At 40.9% G+C, this 21,676-nt stretch overlaps 1 protein-coding gene across 14 annotated transcripts in view; it reads left to right on the top strand.

Moving 5' to 3' along the window:
- The window catches only part of SMARCA2 (SWI/SNF related BAF chromatin remodeling complex subunit ATPase 2), a 222,136-nt gene that overhangs the window by 143,046 nt on the left and 57,414 nt on the right, over positions 1-21,676 (top strand). For all 14 annotated transcript variants that reach the window (XM_045373183.3, XM_074017584.1, XM_045373185.3 and 11 more), the window contains 3 exons: positions 1,021-1,248; positions 4,700-4,777; positions 9,301-9,519. In XM_045373183.3, the coding sequence (XP_045229118.1) occupies positions 1,021-1,248; positions 4,700-4,777; positions 9,301-9,519 (525 nt within the window). The remainder of the gene's footprint in view (positions 1-1,020; positions 1,249-4,699; positions 4,778-9,300; positions 9,520-21,676) is intronic.

Raw genomic sequence — 21,676 nt, 5'->3', positions numbered from 1 at the left:
GAAATAACACCTATAATCTTATCACCTGGAGATTTATGTTGTTGGCATGTTGGTGTTTGTCCTCCTACCTTTTTCTTGATATAGATAAATTTGCACATGTAAGATCAGAATGCACACGGTTCTTTTTAACTTGTTTTCACTTATTATAGCTTTGTGTCATTAAATCTCCTACAATATAATTTTTATGATACTTTGTTGATACGTACATATAGTAGGATCCTATAATTTATTTAACCAATTCATTATTGTTGAATATTTAATTCTTTTTTTAAAAAAAAACATTAGAGATAACAAATTATTCTGAGAAGGTACATCCTTATTTCTAAATCTTTGTGCATATCTATGATTATTTGTTTAGGATCAGAGACGTAGACAGTTTTAACACTTCTAATAGGTAGTGACAAATTTCTGTCCCCAAAAGTTCACCAGTTGACTACCCAACTAGCAATCCTTTTCATTTCCCAAATTGAAGACTGAGTCTTTGATAAGGTTAGGTTCTAGGAAATTGACTACCTGAGCAATCACTGTGTGTGTATGTGTGTGTGTGTAGTAAGATGTATGTATGTATAATACCTGAATGTACAACAACTCTGATATTTTTAAAATAATCTTCAACACATCACACCAAAGAAAAGGCGTTTCTTACAACTTAAGGTTAGTTGTAGGTGATATGTAAGTCATAATTCTGACATTGGACACTGGTGTCTTCTTTTTTGTTTTAGATAGGGACTAAATCTGATGGGGAACCTAGAGACAGATAAAAACAATATGATAACCTGGATTTCAAAACCCGAGATTTATTTCAGTTGGCTTGGTTAATTTAAACCCAGGTTTCTTCAACTAGGAGTGACATTGAATTTTTCCAAACGTAACTTGCGTATTTTTAAAATGTAAGCAAAATCTTGCTTTAGTGAAGGTGAAATACATAACCCTTCCATATTTCCCTCTGGGGTGGGGTCTGGTTTGGGATTCCTATGCCAGGCATCTCAGTCCTCATAGCGTATTGTTCCCTCGAAACAGGATCTGCAGGCCCAAGACCGAGCTCACCGCATCGGGCAGCAGAATGAGGTCCGGGTGCTGAGGCTCTGTACCGTGAACAGCGTGGAGGAAAAGATCCTCGCGGCTGCAAAATACAAGCTGAACGTGGATCAGAAAGTAATCCAGGCAGGCATGTTTGACCAAAAGTCTTCAAGCCACGAGCGGAGGGCATTCTTGCAGGCCATCTTGGAGCATGAAGAGGAAAATGAGGTATTACAGAAAGCCCCAAGTTTATGAAATCAAACAGTGGCCTTTTGTCTCTGAAGGACTAAGAATAATCCCTTTGTTTAAAGAACTTCCTGGGCTAGTGTTAATGAAAATGAATAAATAAACTGCTGTTTTAGATCCCAACCACAGAAAGCCTCTGAAAGTTATCCAAAGTGAGTGTCTTAAGAGCTATTGCTGGAGGAACCTCAAGGCTTGGCCTGTGGGTGCTCCCTCCTTTTTTCTAGGGTGGGAAACCCAGCTGCTTTATTGTACCATCAGTGCTGCCTTCTGTAGGACAGATGCAGAACTGCAGAGAGGATACTTTAGGGACAAAATCAGCCGGACGAGACAAGACATAAATGGAAGGGGGCCTCTTTCTCCCATCCTCCAGAGCCCTCCGTCTCTTTCGCCTTTTGATCAGGGATCGCAGAGCTTCAACGTGTTTGTAGGACAAACCTTCACAGCCATCTTCTGCCCATTTAGCTATACTTGCTCTTGGAAAGCATGACCTTAACCTATACTTCAAATTTTTCTTTAAGAGCTATCTGAAGGTTGGGAAAAATACTGGTTAAACAGTCTTTATTTGTCAGGGTTGTATGAAGAATGCATTGATTAGGTTTTTATTAGGGGAATGTTGGGTTGTCATTTGTATTATTTTTAGATTGCCAGCATTAGTAATTTTATAATATTCATTCCAAAATGGATTTGAAATAGATTTTTAAACATATGTATATAGTGTAGCAAACTACAGAATATCAGCAGCAGTCCTTATCATAAAACTGACTGGGAATGAACATATTTTTTGTGTGTGCCCATACTTATAAATTGAAGAGTAAGTTTACCTTACATATTCATGTGGAATACTGTTTTAATTGCATATATTAGATATAATTTGATTTTTGCCTTAAACAGGATATGTATTTTTTCAGTCTTCTGTAAATTATGAACCTGAGTCTTTTAAAAGTCTTATAAACAAATACTCCTCAACTTACAATAGTGTTAGATCCCGACAAACCCATCATAATTTGAAAATATCAGGACATGGCCCCATCTTAAGTCTAGTGGAGTACTGAATGTGCATCCCTTCTGCACCATCATAAAGTTGAAAAATCCTAAGTCCAACCATTGTTAAGCCAGAGACTGACTGCATATATATATTCTGAAATGAATCTAAATGTGAAGTAGAGCTTGATATTTAAAGGAATCCTGAAATGAACCCATTTGCAAATTGAAGAGCACTTTTGTATTATGCCTCCTAATTTGTCGGTCTTATATTTTTGATTAGCTATCCACTGAGTTTCATGAAAATGATGAAAAATACATATGCACATGCATTCACGATCCACACACATTTGAAAAATTTTTATCTCAATTTATAATTTCTGATTCTAGAAACTGAATATTTGATACAGATATGGAGTCAGATTGTCAGGTGATTTTTTGTTGTTGTTGTTTATACACTTGGACATTTCCAAAAGAACAATATGGTGAATGATCTATACTGTGACAAAGCAGATGTGAGCAGAGCTGACACTCAGCCTGTCATCTCCACTACATTTTTGCTTATTTGTTTTGTGTAGGCCTTGTGAAAATAGTACCTGATCTGGTTGAGAATCAAGGAAGCCTGGAGTTTTCCAGCCTTCCTAAGCTGCAGGGAGATGCTGATCTCTCCTGGGCCCGAGGGCTGCCAGGTGGGGCCTGAAGTGCACTCCCCTCCCAGTTGTCCTGCCAGCAAGGCTAGCTGTGAGCAGCCTTGCTGAGGCTCCCTGTCCCTTCTTGGCTACCAGTGTGTCAGACAAATGTTACCATTTTCAGGGGGGCCCGTGTCCTGATGTAAAGATGTTTGAAAACACCGAGAGACTGCCGTCAAAGGCTCTGGTCCTGAAAGATCAGGACAACGTAGGCTGGCATCACCGTGGTTGACGTGACCATGAAGTGCTGGGGCACAAAGAACCCAGGAAGATGCATTGTGTACTTCCAGCCATTTGGTTTTCCATGAAGGTCATAAACGGGCAGGCTTCTTGCCACTTTACAAGAGAATCTTTTCATCTTGGGCATGCGGTCATCTAAGCCCGTCATTGTACAGGTGATGAGAGGGTAATGTGTGGTTCTAGGAAGAAAGTAGGCAAAGCAGGACATCTGTTCACCAGAAGAGACATTACCAGATATTTTGTACTGTGAAGTCTGAACCCACTCCCAGCTAGTCTGTGTCCTTGTCAGATGAAATGTAATATTTAGACAAATTGACTGTAATCAATCTGGAGGTGAACTAGAATAAGTTTTTCAGAAATAATGATTATCTTGAATTGTAGATTTTTTACTTTAGTGGATTGCATTCATTTCTAACACTTATTAAGTTCCTGCAGTGCGAAAGGCGTTATCTTGGGAGCCGACATAGTCATCTCATTTGAGCTGCTAGTACACTCATACTCTTTCTCTAAAACAAGTTGCTTCTTTTTGAACATACAGTTTGTGAAATTGGATGTTTGAAGTTCTGTGTTTTCCCCTTTCTTCCCTCAGCTGATACACTGAAATTCCCCGTTTGATTTTTAACAAGCCCACTCAGCATATTATAAAAATAATTTGGGAAGATAAGTCCTATAGCATATGCCCAACTTTTAGAATCATTTTTTGAAAGTGTGGAAGTCATGCCATAACATTGCTGAAAATCCTGAGAACTGTTGGTTTCTGAGGAATTAGCAGAGAGATAATGTATCTTTGTTTGACATAATATAAAATGAAAGTTTTAGCCCATATGTAATTGTTTTCTCTGCTTCATTTAAATTATTTTAATTAAGTATAACTTCGAGGGTTTTTTTTTTTTTTTGCTACTGATACCTTTTTAGTTATCCCATCCATAGCTCCAATCATCAACAATAATAATGCCCAAAGAAATATATTAAACACACTTCAAAGGCTATATATTTGGCACATATATGTGGTTTTTATCGTCTTAGTGCCTAGTAACAAGGTTTCCCATACTTACATTTTTTGTAAGTATTTGAAAATAAGCATTTATATTTGGCATAAGGTAAATGGAGTTAAAAGAATTAATGTCAGGTACTTTTTCATATGGATTTCCTTATTAGAATCTTACATCCCCCTGTGAAGTAGATGTCATACCCATATGACCAATGAGGTCACTGAAGCGGGGAGACATGAAGTAACTTGTTTTAAAAGTAACAGAATCAAGATACACACCCAGGAGAACTCATATTTCTTATAGTGCACCACATTTCCAGCCTGAACAGATTTTGCTCTGGGAAGATGGTTTTAATAGCTCGTAAAATAATAATGGCAAGTACTAAATCCAGCAACCCCTTCCCTTTTCTTTCTGGCTTGAGAAATGGGACCCCTCTGGTCTGGAGGACAGATCACTTACTTGTTTGTACCTTGCCCCAGCTGTCCAGGCTCTCTCCTAAAACCTGTTAAATCACTCTGTTTTTAACCCCAGGAAGAAGATGAAGTACCGGACGATGAGACTCTGAACCAAATGATTGCTCGACGAGAAGAAGAATTTGACCTTTTTATGGTAATGTTACAGAAAATCATGAAAACAAATGCTTTATTCCTCTGCCCTTTTTTCTGTTAAGTAGAATGTCTGGAGCCTGCGTGCCTGGCAGAACTTCATTCGTAAAGCCTATGCCTTTCCTTCAGTTCAGAGGCTGCAAACTGGCTGGAGTTAGCCCGCAGACATATTTTGTTTGGCCCATGCAGCGTTTTTTAAAATTTCCCATTCATTGCCAACATAAAAAAGAATCCTGATTTCTGGCTTCTCTTGAAAAATGAGATCGGGCAGTACCAGGCCCACATCTTTGTGTGGAAACAGCTGGCCAGGGCTGAGTAGCAGCTGCACTCTCTGGACAGGCCTTGTGGTCTACAGCTTACCACAAACCCCCTCCTGCTCCCAGTTCGTTTCTAATCCCAGGCCAATGTCATTCAGGAAGCCTACCTGGCTCCTATAGGCATTGGAACTTACCATGTCCTTATAGGATCAAAGCAAACATGCTCCTTAGGGAGATAGGTGGACAACAACAGCTAAAACAGCACAGGTGTGCCTCTTCAAATTGTTGACGAGAGCCTGCTTAAATGAATGGGAACCTTCAAGGTGTGCATAAAGGTGTAGCCTTCATTTAAGGATCAAAACCAGTTGGATTTCCCGCCAGTATCTTCAATCATTTTTATCTTCATCAAAGACTGATTACAGAGGGAGTAAATAGAAACCATAACTTTGGTGGATGAATGCTGCAGAACCCTAAAGTTAGAGGCCCCAAATTTGAGTGCCATCAGATCTTACATGAGTAATTTGCATGTGTGAAGCAAGTGGGCAGAGGCAGGTGCACTGGAGATGCTTTGTCTATGGGAGCACAGAGCTGCAAGGTAGAAATGTGAGACCTGTGTCGTCAGAAATGACAAATTTTCAAGGGGAGCTGGAAGTATAGTCTTTTATATGTGATTTCTAGATTTTAAAACATTGCAACGAAATTCAACTTTTTAAGTCATTATATAACACTGCATGCCAAACAAAACACAACTGTGGGCCAAATATGATCCACAGGGTTTGTAATCTCCACCTTTTTAGCCGAGACAGAACGGAACTCCAGCTGTTTGGAGAGGCTTATGTTATTTTGGGGTTTTGTGTGTGTGGCTTTTTTTCTGGGAACATTGATTGTATATAATGATCCACAATAAAAAAAAATACGTAATTCTTTCTCAGAAAAAGGCAGGTAGCTGTGGGAATAACTCCTAAACTGGAATATGCACTTCCCTTTCTCCGTCCATCCCCGAAATGAACCACCCTTCCCAACTAAAGCCATTTCAGAGAGGAATGGCAGTAAGAGAAAGACTTAACAGCATGGTCAATGTAGGGCATTCATAAAATCTAAATTTCTTAACTCACACTGGTCACCATAATCAAAGATGACAATATTCTGTATTTAGGGAGGTTAAGGATACACATCAGAAATAGACATCCTTTCTCTCCTTGAAGAACTAATTAAAGGCAGGTTACTGGGGAACACCCAAGCAAGAGGCCCTCAGGTGATCACTCTTAAGCAATAATTCAGCACTGCTAACGCCTCAGATACTCTCAAGACACTGGAGAGAACAAGCTGCTTGCCATTATACAAATTAGATTAGGCCCAGAAATGGAGAATTCCATCAGCACCCCTGAAGTAAGGGGGTAAGTGTACTTTTCTGCCTTACTTTGGGCTATTTGTAGAAATTGAAGACCTCAGAAACAATCTGAATGTCTCGGAAGGCACAGCCTTCTTTTAACTTGGGACTGTTTTACCACTCAAAGAACAGGCTTGTAACACAGGTGAGGCTGGCTAGGGAACACTTTTTGCAGGCACTTTGATTTTGTGAATTTTCTGCTTGTTTCTTAAAGGCTGGCTTCTATTTTGAGGATTAGATAGATTTTAGGTTTGGTTTAGTTTCTTCTAATCCACTGGCCGCCTTTGGCCAATTCACTATTCCTTAGCATCTCTACCTGGGGGCAGGAAATAAAATTTGAATCTGTATCAGCTACAGATTAAAAAGTTTGGTGAGAAACAAGAATGGAATGTGAGCTAGGATAAATCTATGGATTTTAAATATTTAAACTCTTTATCCTTTATTAGAAAAGAATGAGTTCTCTGTAAAATTAATGCAAACTTATTTGATTTATCATAGATGCTGTGGTTTACGCTTGATAAGCAGACAGTTTCTTTAAAATAAAACCTTTTTTAAAAAGCATGTCTTGCTTTCTCCTTCTCAAAATGTGACTTCAGAAAAAGTTATCTTTTATACCAATTACTTAGGAATTTTACCAAAAAGATCTTTGGCAGCTCAAGATATGTATCTGAAACATTTAGCTAACATACAAACATTAAGCTTGTAGATGCTATGTTCTCTACAAAGGGAAAAAGCACTTTTAAAACTAATTGTACTTGTAAGTATAAGGTTAATAATCAGATCTCAAGCCCAATTATTCACAAAGTAACTACATAGTAAGTTTGACTTTTGCCTTAATGTTGACTTAAGATTCTATATTGGTATTTTGTGGGTAGAAATCTCTAGGGAGAGATGCAGTTATTAAGACTTTAAGCTTATCTTATTTAATCGAATCTACCTTTCCTAAAAGAAAAAAGAAACAAGTGCATAATTTCCTTTTCTGTCAGAAAAGATTTATTTTCTCAATTGTGGACAAATATATTAGTAATAATAATGCCTATAGAAATATATTGATTAAACATACCTCAAAGGCTATTTTTGGGCATAGATAGTAGTAGCAGTAAAACCAAAGACTGAAATGGCAATATTTTGTCATCTCAGTATAGGACATTAACAAAAAAGTTTTTTTCTTACTAGCTATCTAATAACTATTAGGAGGTTGCCTCATGAAGCCCCTCTCTAGATACTGCTGTAAACAAGGCAACCTCTGTGTGCCAATTAGGAAGGTTTGGTGGATCCCATTTCTGATACCAAAGCATTAGAAGACAGGATTAAGCATCGTGAGCTAATTATAGCACATGACAGAGCAGGGTGCCCACATTTATCAACCAATGAGACTTCACCCGTCTCCCAAGCCTACCAGATTCTGGAAATGTAATGACTTCCAAAAATGTGGAAGAAGCATAGTTTAAAGGGCTTTGACCGCTAATTTTAAAACAGGTTCTAAGGCTGGGTGCTGTGACTCAAGCCTGTAATCCCAGCACTTTGGGAGGCCGAGACGGGCGGATCACGAGGTCAAGAGATGGAGACCATCCTGGCTAACATGGTGAAACCCCATCTCTACGAAAAAATACAAAAAAAAAAAAAAAGTAGTCGGGCAAGGTGGCAGGTGCCTGTAGTCCCAGCTACTCGGGAGGCTGAGGCAGGAGAATGGCGTAAACCCAGGAGGCGGAGTTTGCAGTGAGCCGAGATCGCGCCACTGCACTCCAGCCTGGGTGACAGCGAGACTCTGTCTCAAATAAATAAATAAAAATAAAATAGGTTCTAGAGGTCATATTTGGGTATGCATAGATATTTATTTACATTTTATCAGTTTTAGCTTTTAAGAAAACATTATATTGAATCCCGATTTCAGTACGGTAGAACCAAAGGAAGAGGGAAAAGGTAAATAGCAATGATTGATGGTCCATTTCATTGTGGAAATGACACATCTAGCTAGTGTTTATACAGAACTAATGTCGATGGAAATGTAGTGGCAGATTATTTTTTTAAAATCCATCGTATTGTTTAGTTATAGATTAAAGCCAAGTGTGTGGCCCTAAGTTTATTTACAAGTGAACTGGATTATTAAAAAGAGAGAAGGTGGGGAAGTAGGCATTTTGAAGGCTCTGAAAGGAAGCCATTTCGCTTACAAGTAGAGTAGTTGGAACGCGGTTACCTCTGAGCTCTGTCTCTCTGTGGTATAATACTTTTGTAAGAGCACAAAGTTTAAAATGTAAAGAATTCAGGAGCATTCCTCCCATGAGCGGTGCCCACAAGGTATTGAAAATTTAGTATATTCATGGCCAATGGACTAGTGAAACCATTTATGTCTCTTCCACGTGTCCAGCTGTGGTTAGCTATCTGTACTGATACCTTGGGTCACCGTTTTTTTTATTCCTGATTGTTCAATTCAAAGCACAACCCCTACTGAATAAAAGGAAACTTTCTTAAAGATCTTTCTTTTCCATACTCAAAGAATAAGTTTCTTCCAGGGAAGCAATGAGGTGTATAGCCAAGAGGTCATATTTTTAAAATGCATTCCCAATTTGAGTTTTTCCACTATTACTTGAAAGGGGAAGCTTTGTACACACACAGACTAAGAAAAGGAAATTCTTGAAGAGTACTTTTTAAATGTGTGAATAAGTTTCAAAAGATGGGTACAGAGGAAGGGAAGGGATTTTCCTTAGTGGAATCTCTCCCTAGATATTTAGGGATGAGCTAGAACAAGTCAACCAGGATGAGAGAGGTTGAAAGGGACCCTGCAGCCATAGGGAATGACTTGGGGAAGTTGTATGTACTGTAAAGTCTGTACCATACAGAAGCCCTGACTTTCGGTGACCCTCTTATTAATGTCTCCAGCGGATGGACATGGACCGGCGGAGGGAAGATGCCCGGAACCCGAAACGCAAGCCCCGCTTAATGGAGGAAGATGAGCTGCCCTCCTGGATCATTAAGGATGACGCCGAAGTAGAAAGGCTCACCTGTGAAGAAGAGGAGGAGAAAATATTTGGGAGGGGGTCTCGCCAGCGCCGTGACGTGGACTACAGTGACGCCCTCACAGAGAAGCAGTGGCTAAGGGTGAGTGTGGCTTTTCTAACCTGTTCTCACTAGCTGGAGTGTTTTTGGTGGCTTGGAGAAACTAGGGGCCTAGAGCTGGAATTTTCTGAGGAGGATGAGTTTGCAATCAAATCGAATTTTCTGAGGAGGATGAGTTCGCAATCAAAGGGAAGGAGCTTTTGAACACAGAAGATAAAGTCATTCTACTGTTGCATGAAAAGATAAAGTCATTCTGCATTCCAAGGCACTGCTTGGAAAAAATCCGCAGAATTTTTTTGCTAGAGCAGAACTGGCCATTGGAAGCACAGGATTATGAGAGCTATGAGACCTACTAATGTTTTATGACCAATTGCCTGGTCATGCCTCACTCTCCAACTGAGAATCAAAATGTGGAAGGGCACCTTAGAGATCTTTTTAATTGTTCCCCCTCACTTCATGGTCTTTAATCGAGGTTTTACTTCTGCAGGGTCTGCACAGATCTTTCAGGGATAGCAGAGTTTTTGCTAACTGTGTTGTTATTGTGTAGACCCATAGTACTTTTAGAGCTGGAAGGTGCCTTTGTACTTGCTTGGTTTGATGAAGAAATTGAGGCCCAGAGAGGTGACATGGCTATGCAGGACACACAGCTGGTTAGAAAGCACAGAATTGATTCGGTGGGTGCTTATGTATCTGCATGCTTGATTTAGGCTTGATCTGATCTGTCCCTCACAAACACAGACTAGAGCCTGGGACTTGGGTCACCGATGCTTGGAAATGTTATTTGGGAGTTTGGTTATGTTGTTTCCCCTTTGGAAAATGGTGATTTCTCATTTTGACTGAGGACTGAAATCTCAGAATGTTCCCTGGGCAGCACAGAAATATCAAAATGCTCTTAGGAGTCACATGTGTGAACGCTGAGGCCCGGGTGACTGTTCCGTTTGAAGGGTTAGCTCTACTTCCCATTTTTGGGAGTAGACTTAGTACCTAGAAAGGCACAGCAACCTGGGACATGCAGTCCAGACACAGCCAGTAAATGCATGCTGGAAATAGTAAGTGCAGTTGGGTAAACACCAAGCAAAACAAAAGCTTCGGGGAGTTGTTCGTTTTATCCAAAGGGAATACAGTTCCCAAGCTTTGTGAAACATGGATTTTAGGACCCAGGTTTTAAGTAGGTAGGTGGGTAGAAAGGCAGTGGGCAGAATTTTGAGATTATATATCGATGGTGAACAGGTCTTGTCACCGCTTGAGATGTGATTTACTTAGGATGTTGTATGATGAGAGGGATGTGACCTGAATTTTGAAAAGATGGGGGAGCCTGTGATTCTGAATAGCACTGCTCATTATTTGTGGTTGAACAATTGTGTATAAAACATAACATTTGTGTGATTAGTTTATTGTCATATCCAGTCAAATAGTACAGTGACCTCAGAATATGATTTTATGAATTTTGTTTCACTATTGAGATTATAGTTATGTAATTAGGATTCATTCTATAATATGAAGAGTTTTTTGGTTAATATATATTTCTGAGCTTGGGAAAACTTTTATTTAAGCAATAAATTGAGTACCTGGAGTATTATTACAGCAGATGGGACAATAATGATCTGGGCCACCTTTTTTTTTTTTTTTTTTAGACAGAGTCTCTCTCTGTCACCCAGGCTATAGTGCAGTGGTGCAGTCTCAGCTCACTGCAACCTCTGCTTCCCGGGTTCAAGTGATTCTCCTGCTTCAGCCTCCCCAGTAGCTGAGACTACAGGAGCACGTTACCATGGCTGGCTAATTTTTATATTTTTAGTAGAGATGGGGTTTCACCATGTTGGTCAGGCTGGTCTCAAACTCCTGAGCTCAGGTGATCCACCTGCCTCAGCCTCCCAAAGTGCTGGGATTACAGGCGTGAACCACCGTGCCTGGCTGGGCAAAATTTTTAAAGCTAAGCTTTGATATGTTTACTCTCCAGACATTAAAAGCAAAATAACCTTGTTTATTGGGCAAGAATGTAGCTGAACTTACTTTTTAAAAATAATCATTGGGAATTACCCTTAAGAAAAACAACATTATGAATCTCAGAAAGTTTTCCAGTTTAAGACATCTGTTTTTTTTTTTTTCTCTTTTTCATTCAGTTTCTACCCCTGATGATTAACACAGTGCCTAGCATAAAGACTCAGTGAGTGTTTGTGAAAATGAAAGTATAAACTTAAGAGGAAAGGGAAAGTGACTAACTTATCAGCAGTGTTAGGAGAGCATTTCTCTTTTTAGTGCATCTAGTAGACTTCTTTTATCTACAGCACACACATTTAAAAATGGAAAATTAGTTTGTTTTACAAAACTACACTGTGAAAATTGGTTTTTATAATTGTAATTCTACAATGTCTTGCAACATACTAAGTCATCCAAGAAGGATGAAACTATTCTCAAAACAGCTTTATTGTAACATATCTTTTTGTAATCTAATCCTTTGAAAACTGCATGCCCATATTTGGTATGAAACTGGCAACTTGCTATTAACTAGGACATGCAATGGATGCAACATGCCCCATGGCCTAAACATGCAAAGTAGATGCTTCCTGTCATTGGTGTTCACCAGCAGCAATCCTATTTAATATTAGCCTGTTAAGCTTTTTTGATGATAAAATGATATTGAAGGGGTTCTCACGGGCCTGGATGTGAAGAGATGTTCTCTACTGGCTTATGATTTAACACATTGCGTGAACCCAGCCAACATGGCCTTGAAAGGGAGTTTGGCAAGGACCGTTGTGTAAGAAATGCTGTAACAGGGCTAAAATAATTCTTCTTTTTCCTGGCAATGTTTTACAAAGCCTGCTTGGCAGAGACATCGAAGATACATAGCATCGCAGAGCTGCAAGGCAGTTGAATGGAACAGCTTCCCATCCCTTGCTTAAATCACATTCTCTGCAATCTCTGTGCCAGGAGGCTGGCCATCCCTAAAAGGAAAAACTACCTTTTTTTTCTGTGTAGCCCCTGCAGTTCATGGTCAGCTCTGATTAATAGTTCTTCCTCCCTTTGAATAGAATCTTCTTTCCTTGTAGCTTCTCCTTACAGGCCTTGATTCTTTTCCCTGGGGTGAACAAAACAATATTTTTTTCTGTCTTTAGCATCACAGCCCCATGGATAAAATGTTTGCAAACTCATGGTAAGTCTGGATTGAACTTTTCTACCTTCCTCTTTCTCTTCAACTTTCCTCCTCCTTCAAGGCCCAGTTCAATTGCTACCCACTCTGTGGCGCCTTCACAGATAAACATTCATTGCACTTTTAATTGTCCTCTTAACATTTCTTTGCTTGTCCTTCAGTTACAGTTTCCTAGTATTCTCGGTAGTTGCCAACCTGCCTGCTTTCCTGACTAGTTGATAAGCTGGCTCTGTATCTTGTTAGAATTTAGGACTTCTGTGTACAAATACTAAGTGCCCATCAATTGCCAAATTGAAATAGCACTGGAGTGACAGATAAGGGTATAGATAGATGTGGGTAATGTCCATAGATGGACCTCAACATGCCCTGTCCATGGACCTATCCAGAAAAATAAATAAAAGTTGATTTGTCACTTCCATGAAAGTCCATAGTAGGTGTTCTTGATTGGTGAGGACACCTGTTCTCCATAGGGTCATTCAGAGAGCCAGGCTGACAGAGCCTCTGCCAACTTGGTCATCTCCATCCACTTGAGCTGGAAGTGGGGAAAACAACATGAAGTAGTGAGTATGGAGGTCTAATGGGCCCTGCCTAAATGGTTATAATTCCATTGGCTAGAACTTGGTTATGTGGCCACTCCAGCTGCAAAAGAGACGGAAATGTGGTCTGGCTGTGAGCCCAGGAAAACAAAATTTTGGTGAATATTTAGCTATCCCTGCCTCAGCACACTTAGGTTAAATTTAAGTGTTATGGTCACTTTCTTTGCAAATGGTGTTATGGTTTCATTGTAAACAGGTTTTATTTTGTAATCATGGCATGCTAAAAATTCCTACAGTGTCCTTTAGAGAATCTGTTTAGTTGGTGGAATTTAAAATTTTTTCTGCATTCATAATGTTGTTTTTAATCAGGAGGATCACAATTTCAAACACAGTTCAGTTTTTTTTTTAAGGTATTTTATGTTGTTTTGAAATTCCTATTTCCACTGAGGAAACTTAAATGTCTTTAGCGTTAGCTGGTCTCGAGTTAGCGTCATCTTTTTGTGGTAGTCAGTTCAACATTCACTTACCCTCTGGGCTGTTTCTCTCTTCCCCTTGGGGCTCCCATCCCATCTTCCTCTCCAAGGTGGCATCTGGATAAAGATGTGGTGTTTAAGTATGGCATTGGGGGCGAGCATCCTGGTTCTTCTGCTCCCCATGGGTCTCCAGTGACCTCAGCATACAGCTGCTGGTCTGCTCCTGTCCTGGGAGGTCTTTACATGCAGCTGGTTTCATCTCATTGTTTTAGAGACCTTGATGACATGTGCTATTGAAATCGGGAGCCTGGCCACAGGCACTAGTTAGAAGCTGTCCTCCATTCTCACATCTCATAAGACCTCTGGCCTCTTTGGCCTCATGGTGCTCTTAGCTCTTTTGTGTTCTGTTTGGAAGTCTGCAAACCCTCCTTGACTGATTTCTCCACACTGTGCCAGAACATGCAAGGTGCAGTGAAACTGGCCCCTTCCTCAACAGTTGCTAAGTCACCATCAGGGGTTGTCAAACCTGAAGCTTCTAGAATCTGATGGTTGGGTGGGTCCTAGAGCTTTTTAAAGAAAGCAATTCAAAAATGTTTTAAGTTTGCAAATTGTATAAAAGTATGTAACTGTATTTGGGATCACATAGTGAGGGGTCCTCCTAGAGCTTTGGAAGGAGCTTGTGAGTGAGAGGCCTAAAGCCCAAGCTTCATTAGCTTTCCAATAAATCCACCTTTAGCAGTTTTAGTGCCTCATTCTCTTCCCCTCCACTCAACCTCTGCCTCCAAACACCCCAGGCTTGGATTCTGAAGGGGGAGTATTGCATTTCAACCCAGCTGCAATTCAGTGCTGGCACAAACTAGCCAGACTTAGCACAGACTCCATAAGTTGAAGGGCACAGTCCCCAACAAGACTTCCCTGACTTCAGACACCAGCCACACTTTGGGGGTCCCGAGGCCCCCCCACCCTTTTGACTGAGTATAAATCCAGGGGCTCATGAACCCTTTGGGTTTGATAATTTGCTAGAATAACTCACAGAACTCAGGAAAGTGCCATTAGCAACCGATTCAGATTCTTTATGAAGTATACAAATCAAGAGAACTAGGCCAGACACTGTGGCTCACGCCTGTAATCCCAGCACTTCGGGAGGGCGAGGCAGGTGGATCATGAGGTCAGGAGATCGAGACCATCCTGGCTAACATGGTGAAACCTCATCTCTACTAAAAATACAAAAAATTAGCCAGGCGTGGTGGCACGTGCTTGGAATCCCAGCTACTCGGGAGGCTGAGGCAGGGGAATCGCTTGAACCCAGGAGGTGGAGGTTGCAATGACCCGAGATGGCACCATTGCACTCCAGCCTGGGCAACAGAGCTAGACTCTATCTCGAAAAAAGAGGACTAGCCAAATGAATGGAGGCACAAGATGCAGTCTGGGAGGAAACCTGGACTCCTCTGTCTGCTCCTCGTGGAGTCAGCGTCCATCAGTCTTCCAGCTCATCAGTGTGTTCACTAACCAGGGAGTGCTACTGGGCCTTGATGTCCAGAGTTTTCAGTGGGGTTTCATAATGTATAGGCATGATTGATTAGATCATTGACCACGTGCTTGAACTCATTCCCCAGCCTCTCTGCCCTCCCTGGAGGTCAGACTAGCTCAAAACCCCAACCCTCTAGTCATGTGGTTGGTCTTTCTGGTGACCAGTGCCCATCCAGAGCCATTTAGGGGCGTATCACACAGGACAGCTCATTATTTGGACAAAGTTATTCCTATCACTACGGAGATGTCAAACATTATAGAAACTCCATGCCAGGAACCCAGGACAAAGACCAGACAAATTCTTAGTTTTGAGGCAGGATCTCACTCTGTTATCTAGGCCGGAGTGTAGTGGTGTAATCTTGGCTCACAGCAGCCTTGACCTCCCAGGCTCCAGCAATCCTCCTACCTCAGCCTCCTGAGTACCTAGGACTATAGGTGCACGCCACCATGCCCAGCTAAATTTTGTATTTTTTGTAGAGTCGGGGTTTTGCCCCGTTTGCCAGGCTAGTCCCAAACTCCTAAGCTCCAGTGATCCACCTGCCTTCATCTCCCAAAGTGTTGAGATTACAGGTATAAGCCACCACGCCTGGCCTGACAGAGTCTTTATTATATAATAGGTAGTTAGTAATATCTTCAGTCCTGACCGTACTTCTCTTCCTCTTGACTCCTGTTTCCTCCATGGAAGAAGGCTCACCTCCTTGCCTTCCTGTCATGTTCTCGAGTGATAGCACCATGTGCTGTGGCTTCTGGTGCCATTCTGAGACTCCCGGTCCACCAGGTTTGCCTTTTGATTGTAAAGGTGGTGAAGGGAATTCACGACCCTATTTTGGAAGTCAAAGGTGTTGTCATTTTTGTCTTTGCATACCAACTTTATCTTAGTTCTGCTCAAGGCAATGAGTAACTACCCGAACAAGGGATGGCTCTTTTAGAAAGTGTGAAAGAGAATATTAACATGGTTAACAAATATTCCATCCATTACAATTTTGTAACTTTCCCATGGTGTGCCCAAAGTGATAACAGTGATATATTACAGATTACATATAAATGTGTGTGTGTATATATGTGTGTGTGTGTGTGTGTGTGTAATTGCGCATGCACAAGAAATGATCCATCTTGGTTATGTCTTGGAAACACATATTTGCTTCTTTATGTGTGAGAGCAGGCATTCCATCTACCTAAATTCTGACAAGCCCAGTGGGCCGGGGTTTTCTGGTTTAATGTCAGCCCTGTGTACACTGGCTGTGCTGTTTCTAGCACCATAAGGCAGTCATCATTATTGAGCCAGGGGCTCTGCAAAATTGGGGTGATTACAGAGCCAAAAAGCGGGCTGGAGGGTGGTGGTGGTTTCTGGAATTTATGTTTTACTATTCTTCCTGTTCCTTTGCTCTTTCTGCCAACTTCAGAATCCTTCCCTTCCTTAAAACATTTAGTGATATCCCTGAATTTATTTAATTGCTGCATGAGTGAGTTTTGCCCCACAGCACTTCAAGATAATTGGAATGCATTCTAGCTCATGTGCTCTGGATAATATGCAATTGCCAGCCAGCTGGAGAGTAGTATGCCTTTGTCTCACAATGTCTTAAGACTGTAATTTTAAAAAGTTTCTCCTATGTGCTGGTGTCTCTTGTTACCTTTCTTACGGCATCATGTATCTACTATGGGGTCCTTTTGTCCGAATGTGTAGACACTTCTTGTGGTATACTGAATAAGCTCCTGGTGATGAGGGAAGACACCGCTTTGTTCTGTGATGTCCTGTGCAGTTGGGCCCTAATAAATACTTTGTAAATGATGGTAATGAGACTGACTTCTTTAGATCTTTAAACGTAGCGATAGATAACAGCAAGTTTTAGAAGCCATAGAATTTCAAGAGGAACCTTGCAGAAAGACAGAACACCCTCCTCTTCCTTGACCGGTCTGTCACCAGGTGAGAGTCTGAGCTTCCCATGGTGAACGTGCCTAAATGGGGCTCCCATCGTCATGTCTGCTGACTACTAAAATGATTTTGGGTTTTTCTTCTGCCCAAAGTCTAATAAAGTAGAAAAAACAAAATGAGGCTGGGTGCGGTGGCTCACGCCTATAATCCCAGCACTTTGAGAGGTCGAGGCGGGCAGATCACCTGAGGCCAAGAGTTCAAGACCAGCCTAGCCAACATGGCGAAACCCTGTCTCTACTAAAAATGCAAAAATTAGCTGGATGTGGTGGTGGGTGCCTGTAATCCCAGCTACTCAGGAGGCTGAGGTGGGAGAATCACTTGAACCAGGAGGTGGAGGCTGCAGTGAGCCAAGATCACACCACTGCACTCCAGGCTGGCGACAGAGCAAAACTCCATCAAAAAAATTAAAAAAAGAAACAAAATGAGAGATTCTTAACATTTATAATATTAGGGGCTAATCAGTAGAGTAAAATGTGATACATCTCAAGAGAATTTACTTGAGTGTCTTTAAAAAGCTATATAATACCAAGCTGCAAATATAGGATAAGCTCTCTGAGTTGGCCTCTCATCACAGGAAGCCAAACTGCTAAACTCTACACAGGAAAAGGCAGACAAATCCATGGTGAATTAGTCACAAAACAACTGGGGAAAATATGAAGAAAGGTTAAAGAACAAGATATTTGAAATTCTATGGAAATACACAATGAGAAATAAAATATTTCCTCACATGTATGAAGAGGTGGGCTGTGGATTTTTCTCTCCCTAGAAATCTTTCAAACAAGCTAATGCCTCCTCTGGGCTGGATTAAGTATGATCCAGCCTGAAATCACAGACAGGGGCTGGAATCACTCAGCTGCGAGCATTAGTGATTCTCGTAGATGTACTTTCCCCCTAAAATATTTTGTTTTATACTGGCAAAATTTTTTTGTGGCGGGGGGAGGATCGTTTTTCTAAAGCATACTGTGCATCATGTTTGTAATATTTGGCTGCTTTTGTTTTGTCATTTAAAATATTTTCTTGCTTTTTCTGTAAGATTGTGAGAAGCTTTGTAAATGTGGACCTTTTTTTCTTTTATCAAATGGCATTTTAGCTTTTAAAATTGGGTCATCAGATTTACTGGGGCAAAATTTTCTAGCAAGCTGCATTTCCGTTTTTATACACAAGGGAGAGCTAAGGACCTAGAAAATAGATTTGGATTTTGCCAAATTCCAGGTTCTTCAATACTTCAGGGTGGAAGTAATGAACTATTTAAGAGCGGTAACAGTTTTGAATTGTTTTGAAAAATACTTGATACTAATAAAATAATTTTAACAACTTTGTATAATTTTTATTTTTTTCTGAAATCCAGTGACTAGACTGCTTTAACAGCCCGTTGGACTTAATGTTTCCCATTTTATATAATTTGGGAGAATAAATTTAATAGGATAGTCCTCAGAGGTGCAACTGAAATACACTAAAATAAATATTAAAGATTGAGGAGCGAGAGGGAATTGTTTTGATTTTAAAACTTTGATGCTTGGAATTTCTGGTTTTGAGTTTTGTCCTTTGAAATCAGGGTTCAGCTCTGAAATCAAACTCAGTCATCGAAAGGAACCATGGGAAACTGAATTTGGCCTACAGATACTAAGGAGCCCCAATAATTTCACATTATCTTTTAATGGAGCAAACTATTACAGAGAAATCAGAGAAATAAGATTTTAGGAATTTGTACTATATTTTAGAAACAATCTTTTAGAAATATGTCCATTTGAATCAAGCTTTGGTTTTTGTTGTTTTTTGCACTTTTACTTTTATTTAAGAAACAGGGTCTCACTCTGTCACCCAGGCTCACTGCAGCCTCGAACTCCTGGGCTCAAGCAATCTTCCCGCCTCAGCCTTTTGAGTAGCTGAGACTACAGGCACGCACTGCCACACCCAGCTAATTTTTGTATTTTTTTTTTTTTTTTTTTTGTACAGGCAGGATGTCACTCTATTGCCTAGGCTGGTCTTGAGCTCCTGCCCTTAAGTGATCCTCCTGCCTCAGCCCTGCAAAGTGTTGGGACTACAGGAATGAGCCACCACACCCAGCCAGTTTTTGTTTTGTTTTGTTTTTAATCAATAAGGCTACATGTTTCAGTCAGTGTCAGAATTTAAAAAAAAAAAAGGCTACATGAAGACAATTTTCGTTAAGGGGCGGAGGTGGGAAGAGTACAGTTTAGGAAGTAGAGACAGGGCAAGGTGGTTTCATCATCACTATGCCTCAGGGTTCCGGTAAGCATCAGAAAAGTAACTGTGACTTTTGATGGCTCTCTATATGGAGAATTTAGGATAGTGATTAAGAGCACATGCCTTGAAATCTGATGAACCAAGATATTCAGATTCCAGCTCTACCTAATTAGCTCTGTGACCTTGGGGACCTTGTGTCACCTCTCATAGCTTTGCTTTCCTCTTAGGGAAAATCATAGAACCTACTTGATAGGGTATTCTGAGGATTAAATGTGAGTAACATAGAATCCGGCATATAAGAAGGATTCAAAAATACATATTAGCTCTTAAGAAAAAGTTTCAAATGATTTCAAAGAAGATCTAATGGATAATAGAAAAAGAAGAAATTACGTTCTCTTTTGTGTATTGATGACAAGGCTTGGGGTGACAAGAGAAAGGTAAAACTGGGAATCAAGAAGCTCCTTTCACTTACTCACTAACGGAATTAAAAGAGGACAGTATGTTTACTTGCTGAATATGTTACAGGACCGCAGGTTTATTCATCTCAAGCACTCCAGCTTATACTCACTCGGCCATTAACTCTCTCTACCCTGGTTTTCTACCTAGCTATACACCAACCTATGCTCCCTCAGTTATTAACTCTCTTTACCCTGACTTTCTACCTAGCTGCCTGCCAACCTATACTCACAAGGCTATTAACTGCCTTTACTCTGGTTTTCTCTGTAACCCTGCATGCCTGCAGGAAGAACACTGGGGCTAGCACTCAGGAGCCTGGAATGTGGGTTCTGGCACTGCTACCAGATAAGTATGTGATCTTGGACAGGTCTCCTGGCCTTCCTTGGTTGTTGTGGACTGATGTTTATGTCCTGCAAGATGCATATGTTGAAATCCTAACCCCCAATGTGATAGTAGGAGGTGGGCCCTTTGGAAGGTTATTATAGCATGAAAGCCTTCATGAATGGAATTAGTGCTCTTATAAAGGGGACCCTAGAGAAGCCCCCTAGCTCTTTCTACAACAGGAAGTCAGCAATCTGCAAGCTGTAAGAGGACTCTCACAGACTCCAACCATGCTCTACCCTATCCTCAGACTTCCAGCCTCTGAAACTGAGAAATGTATGTTATTTATAAGCTGCATTAGGGTTATCCATAGAAACAGAACCAATGGGATATGTGGAGACGTGTATAAGAGGAGATATATTATGGGCCTTGACTCATGCAAGAAATCCCATGAGATGCCACTTGCAAGCTGGAGACCCAGGAAAGCCAATGGTATAATTCAGTCCAAATCTGAAGGCCTGAGAACCAGAGCAGGGACCACCACTGGTATCAATCCTGGATTACAAAATCCTGAGAATTAGGAGCTCCAGTGTCTGAGGGCAGGAGAAGATGGATGTCACAGCTCAAGAAAAAGAATTCACCTTTCCTTTGCCTTTTTGTTTCAGTCCAGCCCTCAATGGAGTGGATGATTCCTACCTATGTGTGTGAGGGTGAATCTTCTTTACTCAGTATGTAGATTAAAATGCTAATCTCTTCCAGAAACAACCTCACAGATACATTCCCCAAATAATATTTTACCAACTATCTGGGCATCTCTTAGCCCAGTCAAGTTGACCACAACATTAACCGTCACATCAGTCACCCAGTCAATAGTATTTTGTTATGGCAGCCTGAACTAAGACATGGGTTGAGTTATATTATCTTTAATTTGCAAGTTCCCTTCCACCTATCTAACAATAACCTCTAAAATCACCTGAAGCAGCTATTATGGAGTGCAGTGATACAATCTTGGCTCACTGCAACCACTGCCTCCTGGGTTCAAGCAGTTAATCCTACTTCAGCCTCCCAAGTAGCTGGGATTAAAGGTGTGTGCCACCATGCCTGGCTAATTTTTTTGTATTTTTAGTAGAGATGGGGTTTCACCATGTTGGTCAGCTTGGTGTTGAACTCCTGACCTCAGGTGATCTGCCTGCCTTGGCATCCCAAAGTGCTGGGATTGCAGGTGTGAGCCACCACGCCCAGCAACTTTTACTTTTTTTTTTTTTTTTTTTTTTGAGATGGAGTCTCTGTCTCCCAGCCTGGAGTGCAATGGCATAATCTTGGCTCATTGCAACCTCTGCCACCTGGGTTCAAGCGATCCTTCTGCGTCAGTCTCCCAAATAGCTGGGATTATAGGCGAGTGCCACCACGCCCAGCTAATTTTTGTATTTTTAGTAGAGATGGGGTTTCACCATATTGGCCAGGCTGGTCTCAAACTCCTGACCTTGTGATCCACCCACCTCAGCCTCCCAGAGTACGGGATTACAAGCATGAGCCACTGCACCTGGCAACTTTTACTTTTTACTGTGGTTTTTAATAATAATTATCCCCTGCTTTT

This window comes from Macaca fascicularis, chromosome 15 (genome assembly GCF_037993035.2).
Source record: "Macaca fascicularis isolate 582-1 chromosome 15, T2T-MFA8v1.1".
Classification (NCBI taxonomy): Eukaryota; Metazoa; Chordata; class Mammalia; order Primates; family Cercopithecidae; genus Macaca; species Macaca fascicularis.
Note: the sequence above shows the minus strand (reverse complement) of the source record. Positions and strands in the feature narration are given on the sequence as shown.